General features: G+C 47.0%; 1 protein-coding gene across 1 annotated transcript in view; it reads right to left on the reverse strand.

Moving 5' to 3' along the window:
* COL6A1 (collagen type VI alpha 1 chain) overlaps nucleotides 1–15,232 on the reverse strand; it is an 80,848-nt gene that overhangs the window by 21,742 nt on the left and 43,874 nt on the right. The window contains exons 22-25 of the mRNA XM_063933282.1: nucleotides 6,213–6,275; nucleotides 5,328–5,378; nucleotides 3,746–3,781; nucleotides 3,579–3,641 (exon numbers count right to left, since the gene is read on the reverse strand). Of these exons, the coding sequence (XP_063789352.1) occupies nucleotides 3,579–3,641; nucleotides 3,746–3,781; nucleotides 5,328–5,378; nucleotides 6,213–6,275 (213 nt within the window). The remainder of the gene's footprint in view (nucleotides 1–3,578; nucleotides 3,642–3,745; nucleotides 3,782–5,327; nucleotides 5,379–6,212; nucleotides 6,276–15,232) is intronic.

Below are 15,232 nucleotides of genomic sequence, written 5' to 3' on the forward strand. Positions count from 1 at the left end.
TGCCGTGGATAATTCAAACGGCATCGTCTGAAACTGATATTGACAGTTCTGTACCACGAACCAGAGGTACCCTTGATGAGAAGGACAAAATTTGGACATGGAGGTAATCCTTGATGTCCAGGGACACCATATAGTCCCCTTCTTTCCGGTTCGCTATCACTGCTCTGAGTGACTTTATCTCGATTTGAACCTTTTATGTAAGTGTTCAAAACATTTTAGATTTAGACTATGTGTCACCAAGCCGTCTGGCTTCAGTACCACAATATAGTGTGGAAAAATAATACCCTTTTCCTTGTCGTAGGAGGGGTACTTTGATTATCACCTGCTGGATATACAGCTTGTGAATTGTTTCCAATGCTGCCTCCCTGTCGGAGGGAGCCGTTGGTAAAGCAGACTTCAGGAACCTGCGAGGAGAAGATGTCTCGACTCTCCAATCTTTACCCCTGGGATAATACTCGTACGATCTAGGGGTCAACTTGCGAGTGATCCCACTGCGCCCTGAGACTCTTGAGACTACCCCCCCACCTTGAGTCCGCTTGCACGGCCCCCGCGTCATGCTGAGGACTTGGCAGACGCGGTGGAGGGCTTCTTTTCCTGGGAAAGGGCTGCCTGCTGCAGTCTACTTCCCTTACCTCTATGTCTGGGCAGATATGACTGGCCTTTTGCCTGCATGCCCTCATGGGAAAGGAAAGATTGAGGCTGAAAAGACGGTGTCTTTTTTAGCTGAGATGTAACTTGGGGTAAAAAAGGTTGGATTTCCCAGCTGTTGCTGTGGTCCCCAGGTCCGATGGACCGACCCCCAAATAACTCCTTCCCTTTATACAGCAATACTTCCATCTGCCGTATGGGATCTGTATCACCTGACCACTGTCGTGTCCCTGACATCTTCTGGGAGATATGGACAACGCACTTATCTTGATGCCAGAGAGCAAATATCCCTCTGTGCATCTCACATACATATATATAGAATGCATCCTATTAAATGCTCTACATGAATAAAATATTTTCAGTCAGGGAATCCGACCAAGCCAACCCAGCACTGCATCTCCAGGCTGATGGCGATCGCTGGTCGCAGTATAACCACCGTATGTGTGTATATACTTTTTAGGATATTTTTCCAGCTTCCTATCAGCTGGCTCCTTGAGGGCGGCCGTATCTGGAGACGGTAACGCCACTTGATAAGCGTGTGAGCGCCTTATCACCCTAAGGGGTGTTTCCCAACGTACCCTAATTTCTGGCGGGAAAGGGTATAACGCCAATATTTGCTATCGGGGTAACCCTACGCATCATCACACACTTCATTTTATTTTATCTGATTCAGGAAAAACTACAGGTAGTTTTTTCACTCCCACATAATACCCTTTCTTGTGGTACTTGTAGTATCAGAAACACGTAACACCTCCTTCATTGCCCTTAACGTGTGGCCCTAATGAGAAATACGTTTGTTTATTCACCGTCGACACTGTATTCAGTGTCCGTGTCTGTGTCTGTGTCGACCGACTGAGGTAAATGGGCGTTTTTAAAACCCCTGACGGTGTTTCTGAGACGCCTGGACCGGTCCTAATAGATTGTCGGCCGTCTCATGTCGTCAACCGACCTTGCAGCGTGTTGACATTCTCACGTAATTCTCTAAATAAGCCATCCATTCCGGTGTCGACTCCCTAGAGAGTGACATCACCATTACAGGCAATTTCTCCGCCTCCTCACCAACATCGTCCTCATACATGTCGACACACGCGTACCGACACACAGCACACACACCGGGAATGCTCTGACAGAGGACAGGACCCACTAGCCCTTTGGGGAGACAGAGGGAGAGTCTGCCAGCACACACCAAAAACGCTATAATTATATAGGGACAACCTTATATAAGTGTTTCTCCCTTATAGCATCTTTTATATATATACAATATCGCCAAAATCAGTGCCCCCCCTCTCTGTTTTAACCCTGTTTCTGTAGTGCAGTGCAGGGGAGAGCCTGGGAGCCTTCTCTCCAGCTTTTCTGTGAGAGAAAATGGCGCTGTGTGCTGAGGAGATAGGCCCCGCCCCTTTTTCGGCGGGCTCGTCTCCCGCTATTTTTGAAGTTAGGCAGGGGTTAAATATCTCCATATAGCCTCTGTGGGCTATATGTGAGGTATTTTTTGCCTCTAATAAGGTTTTTATTTTCCTCTCAGAGCGCCCCCCCCAGCGCTCTGCACCCTCAGTGACTGTTGTGTGAAGTGTGCTGAGAGGAAAATGGCGCACAGCTGCAGTGCTGTGCGCTACCTTTATGAAGACTCAGGAGTCTTCAGCCGCCGATTTTGGACCTCTTCTCTCTTCAGCGTCTGCAAGGGGGCCGGCGGCGCGGCTCCGGTGACCATCCAGGCTGTACCTGTGATCGTCCCTCTGGAGCTAGTGTCCAGTAGCCAAGCAGCAAATCCACTCTGCACGCAGGTGAGTTCACTACTTCTCCCCTAAGTCCCTCGTTGCAGTGATCCTGTTGCCAGCAGGACTCACTGTAAAGTAAAAAACCTAAGCTAAACTTTCTCTAAGCAGCTCTTTAGGAGAGCCACCTAGATTGCACCCTTCTCGTTCGGGCACAAAATCTAACTGGAGTCTGGAGGAGGGTCATAGGGGGAGGAGCCAGTGCACACCACCTGATCTGGTAAAAGCTTTACTTTTTTGTGCCCTGTCTCCTGCGGAGCCGCTATTCCCCATGGTCCTTTCAGGAACCCCAGCATCCACTTAGGACGATAGAGAAAAGAAATGTCGGGGCAGGAAAGAGATGGGGTGGCAGGTTCAATGGGGGTATTTATTTTTATTTTATTCCATTACATGCACATAAGGGGAGATGTATCAAGCCTAGAGATACAGGGCCTAGTTCATGTTGGTATGCAATGGGCGATGGTCACGCAATGGAGTGATTATCGTCAAACTGCGCATATGCTGCGATCGCAATGCACAAAAGGTGCGCTGTGATCCCGCTCACACTGAGGACTTTGTCGCAGGGTAATTGTCAGGAAGTGGCTGTTTGGAGGTGGTAACGGGGAGTTTATGGGGAGTGGTTGGGAAAACACAGGCATGTCATGGACGTTTTCGTGGGGGTGTATCTTCTGATGGCTGCGTGATCGTACATGCAAATACATGGCATCTCAGTCGCTACTGCTGTGGCCAGCCTGCATAGCCACAGACAAACCCTTAGCTTTAATATTCTCTGTATTTGCATATTGGCCGCTAATGTGTACGCAATTGTGAATGAGCTTGCGATGAGTCCGGTGGGCGTCTCTTTTCATTTCTGGGCGGCAGCGGCACTTGCTAACATTAGCAATTCCGTAGCCTAGAAAATTGCATTTGCTATGAGTTAGGCCCATACAGAGGAGGAGTTGCCCAAAGAAAGCAATCAGCTTCCAACTGTCATTTCATAGACTGTGCTAGATAAATGATAGAATCTGATTGGTTGCTTTCGCAACATCTCCATGTTATCTCTCTCGAAGGCTTAATACATCTCCCCATAAATGTGCCACAATTAAAATTTTTCTAAAAAAAATTTCAATCAGACGACAGCAATATCAGTGTAGGATTGTATCTCATGGTACCCACATCATCACCAGGATCACCAGCATCTCCCTCATCTCCTTTTGGTCCAGGATAGCCCTTTGTCCCCTGCAGGAGATAAAAGGTAAATTGTGGTATTCTACACACTGGGCATACACAAATCCTTTAGGGATAAGTTGAGTTGGTGTTCTAACGAAAGAGCATTTACTTACATTTTGACCACGATCACCTCGAGCTCCAGGGTATCCCTAGAACAGACACAGAAGCTTTACCAACATATCAGTGACATCTCCTGCAGTATTAATATTTGTCATAACATTTATTATATTGATGACTCCTTCTACGTAGAAAGGGTCCAAAACGTGTGCCAGCCTGACAGAAAGATAAGCGAGCATTGTGCAGGACTTAAAATATGCATTGACCTAAACAGTGGCCGCGCCAGGGTCAGTGACACCTGGTGTGGCCAATAGTCCCACCGCCAGGCGCCTTAAAAGGGACATGGCCTTACTGGAAGGGCCATGGTCTCATGGAAATTCCTCTGTTTATGTCAATACAGGTGCCTACCCAGCTTCCCCGGAGATACTGGCCTGCACCAGAGACCATGGCTGCTCTGACAGGAGCTGGGTGCTGCAGGGTAATGTCACACTGAGAAGCCGTCACTTTGGTGTAACCCACTGAAACGGTGACACGTGGGTGCAGTCTGCACCCCCCCCCTACCCCACTTGTGACCAAGTTGGTTTTGTCTTTAAACTCATTATCGCTTTAAATCTAGGGATGATCTCACAGGAATCACTCCGGCTCCCGCAAATTGTAGGCAATTACATTTGGCCCATCATCTTTACATTGAAAATGTTGATACTGCATCCGTTTATATGAGATGGTCTCTGTTGTAGGTCCCTAAACTTAGGGAGTGACTTCTGTCAGGCATGGCTACTACTGATCTGACCCCAGTGTAGGGTTACATTAGTGGGTATGTAATAAGCTGTTTACAGAGTTCAAGTTCATTACCGTCTAGGTGTCACCTTTAGGGTACATCACTTAAACTGATGAGCAGGATACATAAACAGACAGACAAGAATAGGGGTCATATTCTGTTAGCTGGTGGCCTTACCAGGGTAGCATAGCCTAGAATTTTAACACCTGGAGCTTTTTGATTTTAAGTCCATCTCCTCCCGCGGTAAGCCCAGGGCTAACAGACATTAATATATAGATTCCAGGGTAAGTGCCCAGAGCTCTGAGTTAATGCATTCCAGGTGACCGCAGTAAGGGCAAAAGTCTGCGGTATATGAAACCTGTGGGCTGCAACTGATTAGTACCGGGCATTTCTAGGAGCCCGCTGTAAGCCCTGTTATTAATTGAATATGCCACTAGGATTGCAAAAGGGGCATCGTCACCTGGTAGATATCTGGGCCTCCTTCTAATAACAAGTACGTTCTTAGTATTATTCAGTCCTTCTGATTCCAGGGGGAGATCAAGTTTTAACAAGTTGTGACATGACTCAATGGCATGCCCTGGAAATCAGTGCCCAGGTTTGCTTCCTAAGGCTGTATCTCACCACCCCTTGCGTGCCTTTAGGAAGATAGAAGTTACAGACTGTATCCCCCTCTGGCTGGGACGTTGACCTGTATAAAAGGCAGTCCGACATACATTTCTTCCAACACAGAAGACCCTCATCCTAAGCAAGGTGACTCTATCTATACCCAGGAGTCTTGTGGCTGCTAAACGAGGTAGAGGCCCGTAGATACGATTTAGACCATCAGAAATATCAGGCCAACACTTCACCCATAAACTCACCTGGAATCCAGGGAAGCCATCTGTGCCGTTTCCTGGAAGACCATCTTCTCCCTAATGACAAAAACATCCAATGTTAGGGGTGATATTAACATTGATTGATAGTGCCCTTATATAAGGTTATTATTACACACATAAACTTTAATGTAATTCAGATCAAGAATGTAAAAATAATATAAAAACACTCTCTAGTATAATAAGGAATCATTAAAGGAGAGGTTTACATACTGTACTTGCAGTTCAAGCACTGCCTGCAATTGGAAAAGCTCTGACATACCAATATATACAACATTACGTTCTTCCATAATATGCACTATTTAATGTCTAGAATCACTATGCGGCCACTTTCTATATATAGGAGTTCAAGGATGAAGCTAGAAGAGGGGGACGGGTGGTGCCAGCAAGGGGACCTGGGATTGGTCACTTACAGTTACTCCCCTGTCCTATGATGCACGGGCTCTGTGTGATGACACACTGGTCAGATCATCCATTAAATTTATGGAGTCCCAACATCTACATTTAAAAATGAAAGTCACATTTTTATCATTATTTGGCCTCTAGGGGGCACACTATACCCTAACAGATCAAACGTGTTTAGGTAGGTATGTGTGCATGAGGTGGGAGGTGGACACCGAGGAGAGTTTATGAAAACAAGCCTATATAGATTTGCCCACTTACTTTGCAAGTCTTTAAACGGAAGGTAAATTATATTCTGCACTGTCCAATATATTGAGCTCTCATAAACCTGCCTGTCCCATAAGAAGACGCAGAACTATGGTCTGCCTCTCAGCATAAACCCTGCACTACATACAAATGTATATATTAAGAGTACTCCTACGCTCCTCATCCTCCCAGATCTCATCACTCCCCTCTGTCTGTAGCACTCACCCTCTCGCCTGCCACTCCTTGTTCTCCGGGTAATCCTTTAGCTCCTCTCGGTCCTTTAGGCCCCTGAGTAATAAATAATAAAGCCAAAAATCAGTAGAAATAAAAGGAAAAAAAAAAAAGGATTTATAGCTAATGGGAAACAGAGAGAGACACAGGAAACAGCTGCAGATGATTCCAGTTTAATACACATGCCGGAGAGTCCAGCGGAAATCAGAAGCAGCTCATCATGTCACACTCTGGACAGTTCTCCCCCTAATACAGAGCACAGTGCGGAGCACAATATGCGGAGGACACAGCACGGAACAAAAGACGACACAGGCCATCATTGGTAAATGACGTATCTCAGGACAGGACCTTGAGTGCGTTGTATATAACACAATACGTGGAGACCAGAGTGACTCTGTAGAGGTTCCCAACATACTCTTTTCAAAGTCTATTCCTTGGCGACCCAGAATAGAGGCAGCCTTTCTGCAGTAGAACCAGAATTCATGAGAATGCAGTCGATCAATTCACTAGGAACTAGCGACATCACTGGGACAATTAAAACACTGAATGCTGGGCATGCCCACAAAATGGCTGCCTCCCATAGAAAGAAAGAATGCATGAAATATTCATTCATGACGATTTTTGCCTGTCCTCCCGGAGATGCCAGAGGGGGTGGCCTAATTGGAAGATGCATAGGGTGTCAAATTGCTTCATTGTGGCACACCCCCTCGCCCCTCTCAGTGAAATGCTGCAATACTTTGAATTGTACAGTGAAGGGGTCGGGCCATGATAATTTGATCCACTTCGAGCCCTTGGAGAGGTCAGTTCTCTGGTAAAGTGGGCGGATCCAATAAGCTGCTGCTCTACTCTCCCAGGAGTCAGGAACAACACTCCGAAAGTATTCTGCCGACACTGTACAGCAGGGGGCGGAGCCACAATGGTGCAATTGTAATGCCACACCCACGGACTGTCCACATCCCCGTCGGAACGCCCCCGGACAGCACACATTGACCATGACCACGCCCCGGACAGCCCATCATGCCGCCGGCCACGCCCCCATGCACCTACAACGCTGCCTCCTCCCGGCCTCCCGGAGGAGGGGGTAGCAAAGTAGGCAAGTATGAAGTATGTACATATAGTGTAACAATACTTGCATTGCACCGGTCTGCCATATTTAAATATTTATCTACAGGCCAGACCGCCCAATTCCACATTATTTTCCTTTACATACTGTATGTTTGATAGCAAAAAAAAAATAAGAATTTACTTACCGATAATTCTATTTCTCGGAGTCCGTAGTGGATGCTGGGGTTCCTGAAAGGACCATGGGGGATAGCGGCTCCGCAGGAGACAGGGCACAAAAAGTAAAGCTTTAGGATCAGGTGGTGTGCACTGGCTCCTCCCCCTATGACCCTCCTCCAAGCCAGTTAGGTACTGTGCCCGGACGAGCGTACACAATAAGGGAGGAATTATGAATCCCGGGTAAGACTCATACCAGCCACACCAATCACACCGTACAACTTGTGATCTAAACCCAGTTAACAGTATGATAACAGCGGAGCCTCTGAAAAGATGGCTCACAACAATAATAACCCGATTTTTGTAACTATGTACAAGTATTGCAGATAATCCGCACTTGGGATGGGCGCCCAGCATCCACTACGGACTCCGAGAAATAGAATTATCGGTAAGTAAATTCTTATTTTCTCTATCGTCCTAGTGGATGCTGGGGTTCCTGAAAGGACCATGGGGATTATACCAAAGCTCCCAAACAGGCGGGAGAGTGCGGATGACTCTGCAGCACCGAATGAGAGAACTCCAGGTCCTCTTTTGCCAGGATATCAAATTTGTAGAATTTTACAAACGTGTTCTCCCCTGACCACGTAGCTGCTCGGCAGAGTTGTAATGCCGAGACCTCTCGGGCAGCCGCCCAAGATGAGCCCACCTTCCTTGTGGAATGGGCCTTAACCGATTTAGACTGTGGCAGGCCTGCCTCAGAATGTGCAAGTTGAATTGTGTTACAAATCCAACGAGCAATCGCCTGCTTAGAAGCAGGCGCACCCAACTTGTTGGGTGCATACAGTATAAACAGCGAGTCAGATTTTCTGACTCCAGCTGTCCTGGAACATATTTTCAGGGCCCTGACAACTCCTAGCAACTTGGAGTCCTCCAAGTCCCTAGTAGGTGCAAGGCACCACAATAAGCTGGTTCAGGTGAAACACTGACACCACCTTAGGGAGAGAACTGGGGACGAGTCCGCAGCTCTGCCCTGTCCGAATGGACAAACAGATATGGGCTTTTTTGAGAAAAAACCACCAATTTGACACTCGCCTGGTCCAGGCCAGGGCCAAGAGCATGGTCACTTTTTATGTGAGATGCTTCAAATCCACATATTTGACTGGTTTTAAACCAATGTGATTTGAGGAATCCCAGAACTACGTTGAGATCCCACAGTGCCACTGGAGGCACAAAAAAGGGGTTTGTATATGCAATACTCCCTTGACAAACTTCTGGACTTCAGGAACTGAAGCCAATTCTTTCTGGAAGAAAATTTACAGGGCCGAATTTGAACCTTAATGGACCCCAATTTGAGGCCCATAGACACTCCTGTTTGCAGGAAATGCAGGAAACGACCGAGTTGAAATTTCTTTGTGGGGCCTTCCTGGCCTCACACCACGCAACATATTTTCGCCACACGTGGTGATAATGTTGTGCGGTCACCTCCTTTCTGGCTTTGACCAGGGTAGGAATGACCTCTTCCGGAATGCCTTTTTTCCCTTAGGATCCGGCTTTCCATCGCCATGTCGACAAACGCAGCTGCGGTAAGTCTTGGAACAGACATGGTACTTGCTGAAGCAAGTCCCTTCTTAGCGGCAGAGGCCATAAGACCTCTGTAAGCATCTCTTGAAGTTCCGGGTACCAAGTCCTTCTTGGCCAATCCGGAGCCATGAGTATAGTTCTTACTCCTCTACGTCTTATAATTCTCAGCACCTTAGGTATGAGAAGCAGAGGAGGGAACACATACACCGACTGGTACACCCACGGTGTTACCAGAACGTCCACATCTATTGCCTGAGGGTCTCTTGACCTGGCGCAATACCTGTCCCGTTTTTTGTTCAGACGGGACGCCATCATGTCCACCTTTGGTATTTCCCCACGGTTTACAATCATGTGGAAAAAACTTCTCAATGAAGTTTCCACTCTCCCGGGTGGAGGTCGTGCTGAGGAAGTCTGCTTCCCAGTTTCCATTCCCGGGATGAAAAACTGCTGACAGTGTTATCACATGATTTTCCGCCCAGCGAAAAGTCCTTGCAGTTTTTGCCATTGCCCTCCTGCTTCTTGTGTCGCCCTGTCTGTTTACGTGGGCGACTGCCGTGATGTTTTTCCCACTGGATCAATACCGGCTGACCTTGAAGCAGAGGTCTTGCTAAGCTTAGAGCATTATAAATTTACCCTTAGCTCCAGTATATTTATGTGGAGAAAAGTCTCCATACTTGATCACACTCCCTGGAAATTTTTTCCTTGTGTGACTGCTCCCCAGCCTCTCAGGCTGGGCTCCGTGGTTACCAGCATCCAATCCTGAATGCCGAATCTGCTGCCCTCTAGAAGATGAGCACTCTATAACCACCACAGGAGAGACACCCTTGTCCTTGGATATTGGGTTATCCGCTGATGCATCTGAAGATGCGATCCGGACCATTTGTCCAGCAGATCCCACTGAAAAGTTCTTACGTGAAATCTGCCGAATGGAATTGCTTCGTAGGAAGCCACCATTTTTACCAGGACCCTTGTGCAATGATGCACTGTTTTTAGGAGGTTCCTGACTTGCTCGGATAACTCCCTGGCTTTCTCTTCCGGGAGAAACACCTTTTTCTGGACTGTGTCCAGAATCATCCCTAGGCACAGCAGACGTGTCGTCGGGATCAGCTGCGATTTTGGAATATTTAGAATCCACCCGTGCTGATTGTAGCAGTATCCGAGATAGTGCTACTCCGACCTCCAACTGTTCCCTGGACTATGCCCCTATCAGGAGATCGTCCAAGTAAGGGATAATTAAGACGCCTTTTCTTCGAAGAAGAATCATCAATTCGGCCATTACCTTGGTAAAGACCCCAGGGTGCCGTGGACAATCCAAACGGCAGCGTCTGAAACTGATAGTGACAGTTCTGCACCACGAACCTGAGGTACCCTTAGTGAGAAGGGCAAATTTGGGACATAGAGGTAAGCATCCCTGATGTCCCGGGACACTATATAGTCCCCTTATTCCTGGTTCGTTATCACTGCTCTGAGTGACTTCATCTTAATTTGAACCTTTGTAAGTGTTCAAAAACAAATTTTTAGAATAAGTCTCACCTAGCCTTCTGGCTTCAGTACCACAATATAGTGTGGAATAATACCCCTTTTCTGTAGTAGGAGGGGTAATTTAATTATCACCTGCTGGGAATACAGCTTGTGAATTTTTTCCCATACTACCTCCTTGTCGGAGGGAGACTTGGTAAAGCAGACTTCAGGAGCCTGCGAAGGGGAAACGTCTCGACATTCCCATCTGTACCCCCGGGATACTACTTGTAGGATCCAGGGGTCCTGTACGGTCTCAGCGCCATGCTGAGAACTTGTCAGACGCGGTGGAACGCTTCTGTTCCTGGGAATGGGCTGCCTGCTGCAGTCTTCTTCCCTTTCCTCTATCCCTGGGCAGATATGATCTTATAGGGACGAGAGGACTGAGGCTGAAAAGACGGTGTCTTTTTCTGCAGAGATGTGACTTAGGGTAAAAAACGGTGGATTTTCCAGCAGTTGCCGTGACCACCAGGTCCGATGGACCGACCCCAAACAAGTCCTCTTCCTGTATACGGCCATACTGTGCCGTTTGGAATCTGCATCACCTGACCACTGTCGTGTCCATAACATCTTCTGGCAGTTATGGACATCGCGTTTATTCATGATGCCAGAGTGCAAATATCCCTCTGTGCATCTCGCATATATAGAAATGCTCTATAGTCAATAAAATACTGTCCCTGTCAAGGGTATCAATATTTTTAGTCAGGGAATCCGACCAAGCCACCCTAGCTCTGCACATCCAGGCTGAGGCGATCGCTGGCCGCAGTATAACACCAGTATGTGTGTATATACTTTTTATTATATTTTCCAGCCTTGTCAGCTGGTCCTTGAGGACGGCCCTATCTATAGACGGTACCGCCACTTGTTTTGATAAGCGTGTGAGCGCCTTATCCACCTTAAGGGGTGTTTCCCAACGCGCCCTAACTTCTGGCGGGAAAGGGTATACCGCCCATAATTTTCTATCGGGGGGAACCCACGCATCATCACACACTTTATTTAATTTATCTGATTCAGGAAAAACTATGGTAGTTTTTTCACATCCCACATAATACCCTCTTTTGTGGTACTTGTAGTATCAGAAATACGTAACACCTCCTTCATTGCCTTTAACGTGTGGCCCTAATAAGGAATACGTTTGTTTATTCACCGTCGACACTGGATTCAGTGTCCCTGTCTGTGTCTGTGTCGACCGACTAAAGTAAACGGGCGTTTTAAAACCCTTGACGGTGTTTTTGAGACGTCTGGACCGTACTAATTGTTTGTCGGCCGTCTCATGTCGTCAACCGACCTTGCAGCGTGTTGACATTATCACGTAATTTCCTAAATAAGCCATCCATTCCGGTGTCGACTCCCTAGAGAGTGACATCACCATTACAGGCAATTGCTCCGCCTCCTCACCAACATCGTCCTCCTACCTGTCGACACACACGTACCGACACACAGCACACACACAGGGAATGCTCTGATAGAGGACAGGACCCACTAGCCCTTTGGAGAGACAGAGGGAGAGTTTGCCAGCACACACCAAAAACGCTATAATTATATAGGGACAACCTTATATAAGTGTTTTCCCTTATAGCATCTTAATATATATATAAGCATATCGCCAAATCAGTGCCCCCCCTCTCTGTTTTAACCCTGTTTCTGTAGTGCAGTGCAGGGGAGAGCCTGGGAGCCTTCCCTCCAGCATTTCTGTGAGGGAAAATGGCGCTGTGTGCTGAGGAGATAGGCCCCGCCCCTTTTTCGGCGGCCTCGTCTCCCGCTCTTAACGGATTCTGGCAGGGGTTAAATATCTCCATATAGCCTCCGGAGGCTATATGTGAGGTATTTTTAGCCAAAATAGGTATTCATTTGCCTCCCAGGGCGCCCCCCTCCCAGCGCCCTGCACCCTCAGTGACTGCCGTGTGAAGTGTGCTGAGAGGAAAATGGCGCACAGCTGCAGTGCTGTGCGCTACCTTTAGAAGACTGAGGAGTCTTCTGCCGCCGATTCTGGACCTCTTCTTACTTCAGCATCTGCAAGGGGGCCGGCGGCAAGGCTCCGGTGACCATCCAGGCTATACCTGTGATCGTCCCTCTGGAGCTGATGTCCAGTAGCCAAGAAGCCAATCCATCCTGCACGCAGGTGAGTTCACTTCTTCTCCCCTAAGTCCCTCGTTGCAGTGATCCTGTTGCCAGCAGGACTCACTGTAAAATAAAAAACCTAAGCTAAACTTTCCTAAGCAGCTCTTTAGGAGAGCCACCTAGATTGCACCCTTCTCGGCCGGGCACAAAATCTAACTGGCTTGGAGGAGGGTCATAGGGGGAGGAGCCAGTGCACACCACCTGATCCTAAAGCTTTACTTTTTGTGCCCTGTCTCCTGCGGAGCCGCTATCCCCCATGGTCCTTTCAGGAACCCCAGCATCCACTAGGACGATAGAGAAAAAGGAATATATTTAGTTGTTTTATTTATATGGATTGTAGTGGACTTGGGCTAACAATCTCAATGGTGCTGAAAAGAGGATTCGAGGGGGTTAGGACAATAAACATGGCCAAGGGGGGATAAAAAACAAATCTGCTACCTGAGCAGGGCTGTCTTTAGAGCAGTGTAGGCCCCTGTGCAAAGCAATGCACTGGGGTCCCTAGCCATCCTCCAGTAGTAGGGGTGGGGGTGCTATCAGCTTTGAAGTCCTGCGGGCGGTAGGGGGTGGAGTAGTAATTTCTGCTAATTACTCCTTTACTGCACAGATGGTGGGATATGGGGCAGGAGGGAGAACACTAAACTGTAGAAGGGGGCATTGGGATGAATGAAGGAGCACCGGTACATGACTTCCAGGGTGGTAGGGGGTGTTTAATACACAGGGAAGAGGTGGATAGTGGAGTGGGCTTAATATTCCCCATTTTCCGGTGGGAGGGCAGCTTGCCTGACTGCAGATATCTCCAGTTTCTGGAAATAGATTTCTTATAGACATATTTTTTTTATTATGCAATAGAATGCACCAGACCACAATATTCTGCAATTTTGCTGAAAAATACATTTGCCTATCCTGATTCATCCCATGATGCCTACATCTTCAGCAATTCATCCCTGTCTGAGAAAAATCTTGTTGGACAAATGCCAGAGGGGGGTGGTATTCAGTATACCGGTTGTTGGGATCCCAGCGCCGGAATCCCAACAACCAGCTTACTGACACCTTTTCTCCTTATTGGGGGTCCACGACCCCCCTGGAGGTAGAATAGATAGCGTGGTGCGCGTAGCGTGCCTGCAGCGTGGTGAGCTCAGCGAGCCCACAAGGGGCTCATATGCACTCGCCCCGCTGTCAGCAAGCCGGTGGTCGGGATCCCGGCGCCGGTATGCTGGCCGCCGGTGACCCGGCTGCCGGCAACTCATACTACACCCCCAGAGGGATGATTGTTGTGTAAGACAACAGTATGTGTACATAAAGTATCTAATAAAGAGGCACATATTGCCACCCAATCCATGACAGAATGCATTTTTTTTTATTTATTCAAAATGCATATTTTTATATAATTTTGCACACAAAAAAATCGTCATTGTGCTCTGCTGTCGTCAATTGCATAATCACACAAAAAACACTCCCAAAAAAAACACATCAATTTTGTTCTCATGTTTAAAACAGTTTAAAACAGTGTAAAGAGATAGCTTCCCCTTTAATTTGTGTGCATGTGATACATTTGGGCCAATAGGAAGCAATGAGGTTGTTCTATTTGATTTTGATTTTACATTCAATTTTTCTGGGGATTTCAATGGGGATTTGAGGTTCGATTTAGGAAGGGATTTCATACATTCAATTCTAAAACCCTCCCAAACATGAATCCACATCGAATGTGATTTCAAAATTGAATGCAAAATCGATTTTTAGTAAATAAGGCAAAGTTTAGAATCACCAAAGGAATCGATTTCAATCGATTTAGAAGATTCATAAAGTCCTTCCCAAAATCGAATTTTAGTAAATATACACCCTGGTAGTCCTTGACTTACTGCAGACAACATCATGAAAATGTTACTTAATTTTAATTCTAATATTTTATCATGCATTTCATCAACATGAAAATTCAGGGAAGTTTCAAGAGAGAAACATTTTCTAGGACAAATCTTTAAAACTGGGGACTGTCCTTGGACATTAGGGACAGTTGGAAACTATGCCTTTATTTGCTGCCCCCATTTCTATCTCAGACAGCCCCTACAAGTTGTCGGTTTGTAGGCACACCACTGCATGGAATACAGACAATACCTGCCTACTCAGCAATTCTCCTCTCTGGAAGTTCCTGGAGGGAAGATAGTGAAGGCATATGCAGGAGGCATCGAGCAACCATTAGCATAGTTGTGGCCTTGCCCCATACTGTGAATGGGGTGTGGTATACAGTGTCTAGGTAGACAGTCATTAGGTAGACCTCATATGGTCGACATGCATTAGGTCAACAGGGTCAATAAGTCGACAGGGACAAAAGATCAACAGGTAAAAGGTACATGACAATGGTTGACACAGAAATGATTGACACATATGTGACCACACTTAGTTGAAACGTGTACCCTTGCGGGCTCGCTTCACTCGCCACATTTCAGGCTAGGTGGCTTGCTATGCTCGCCACAGATTACTATTCCCAGTTGAAGTCCATGTGGATAGCAAATCAAGCAAATGTGAAAACGTAAAAAAAATAAAACGTGTGTTGGCCATTTGTGTGTCGACCATTGTCA

This window comes from Pseudophryne corroboree, chromosome 7 (assembly GCF_028390025.1).
Source record: "Pseudophryne corroboree isolate aPseCor3 chromosome 7, aPseCor3.hap2, whole genome shotgun sequence".
NCBI classification, from domain to species: domain Eukaryota; kingdom Metazoa; phylum Chordata; class Amphibia; order Anura; family Myobatrachidae; genus Pseudophryne; species Pseudophryne corroboree.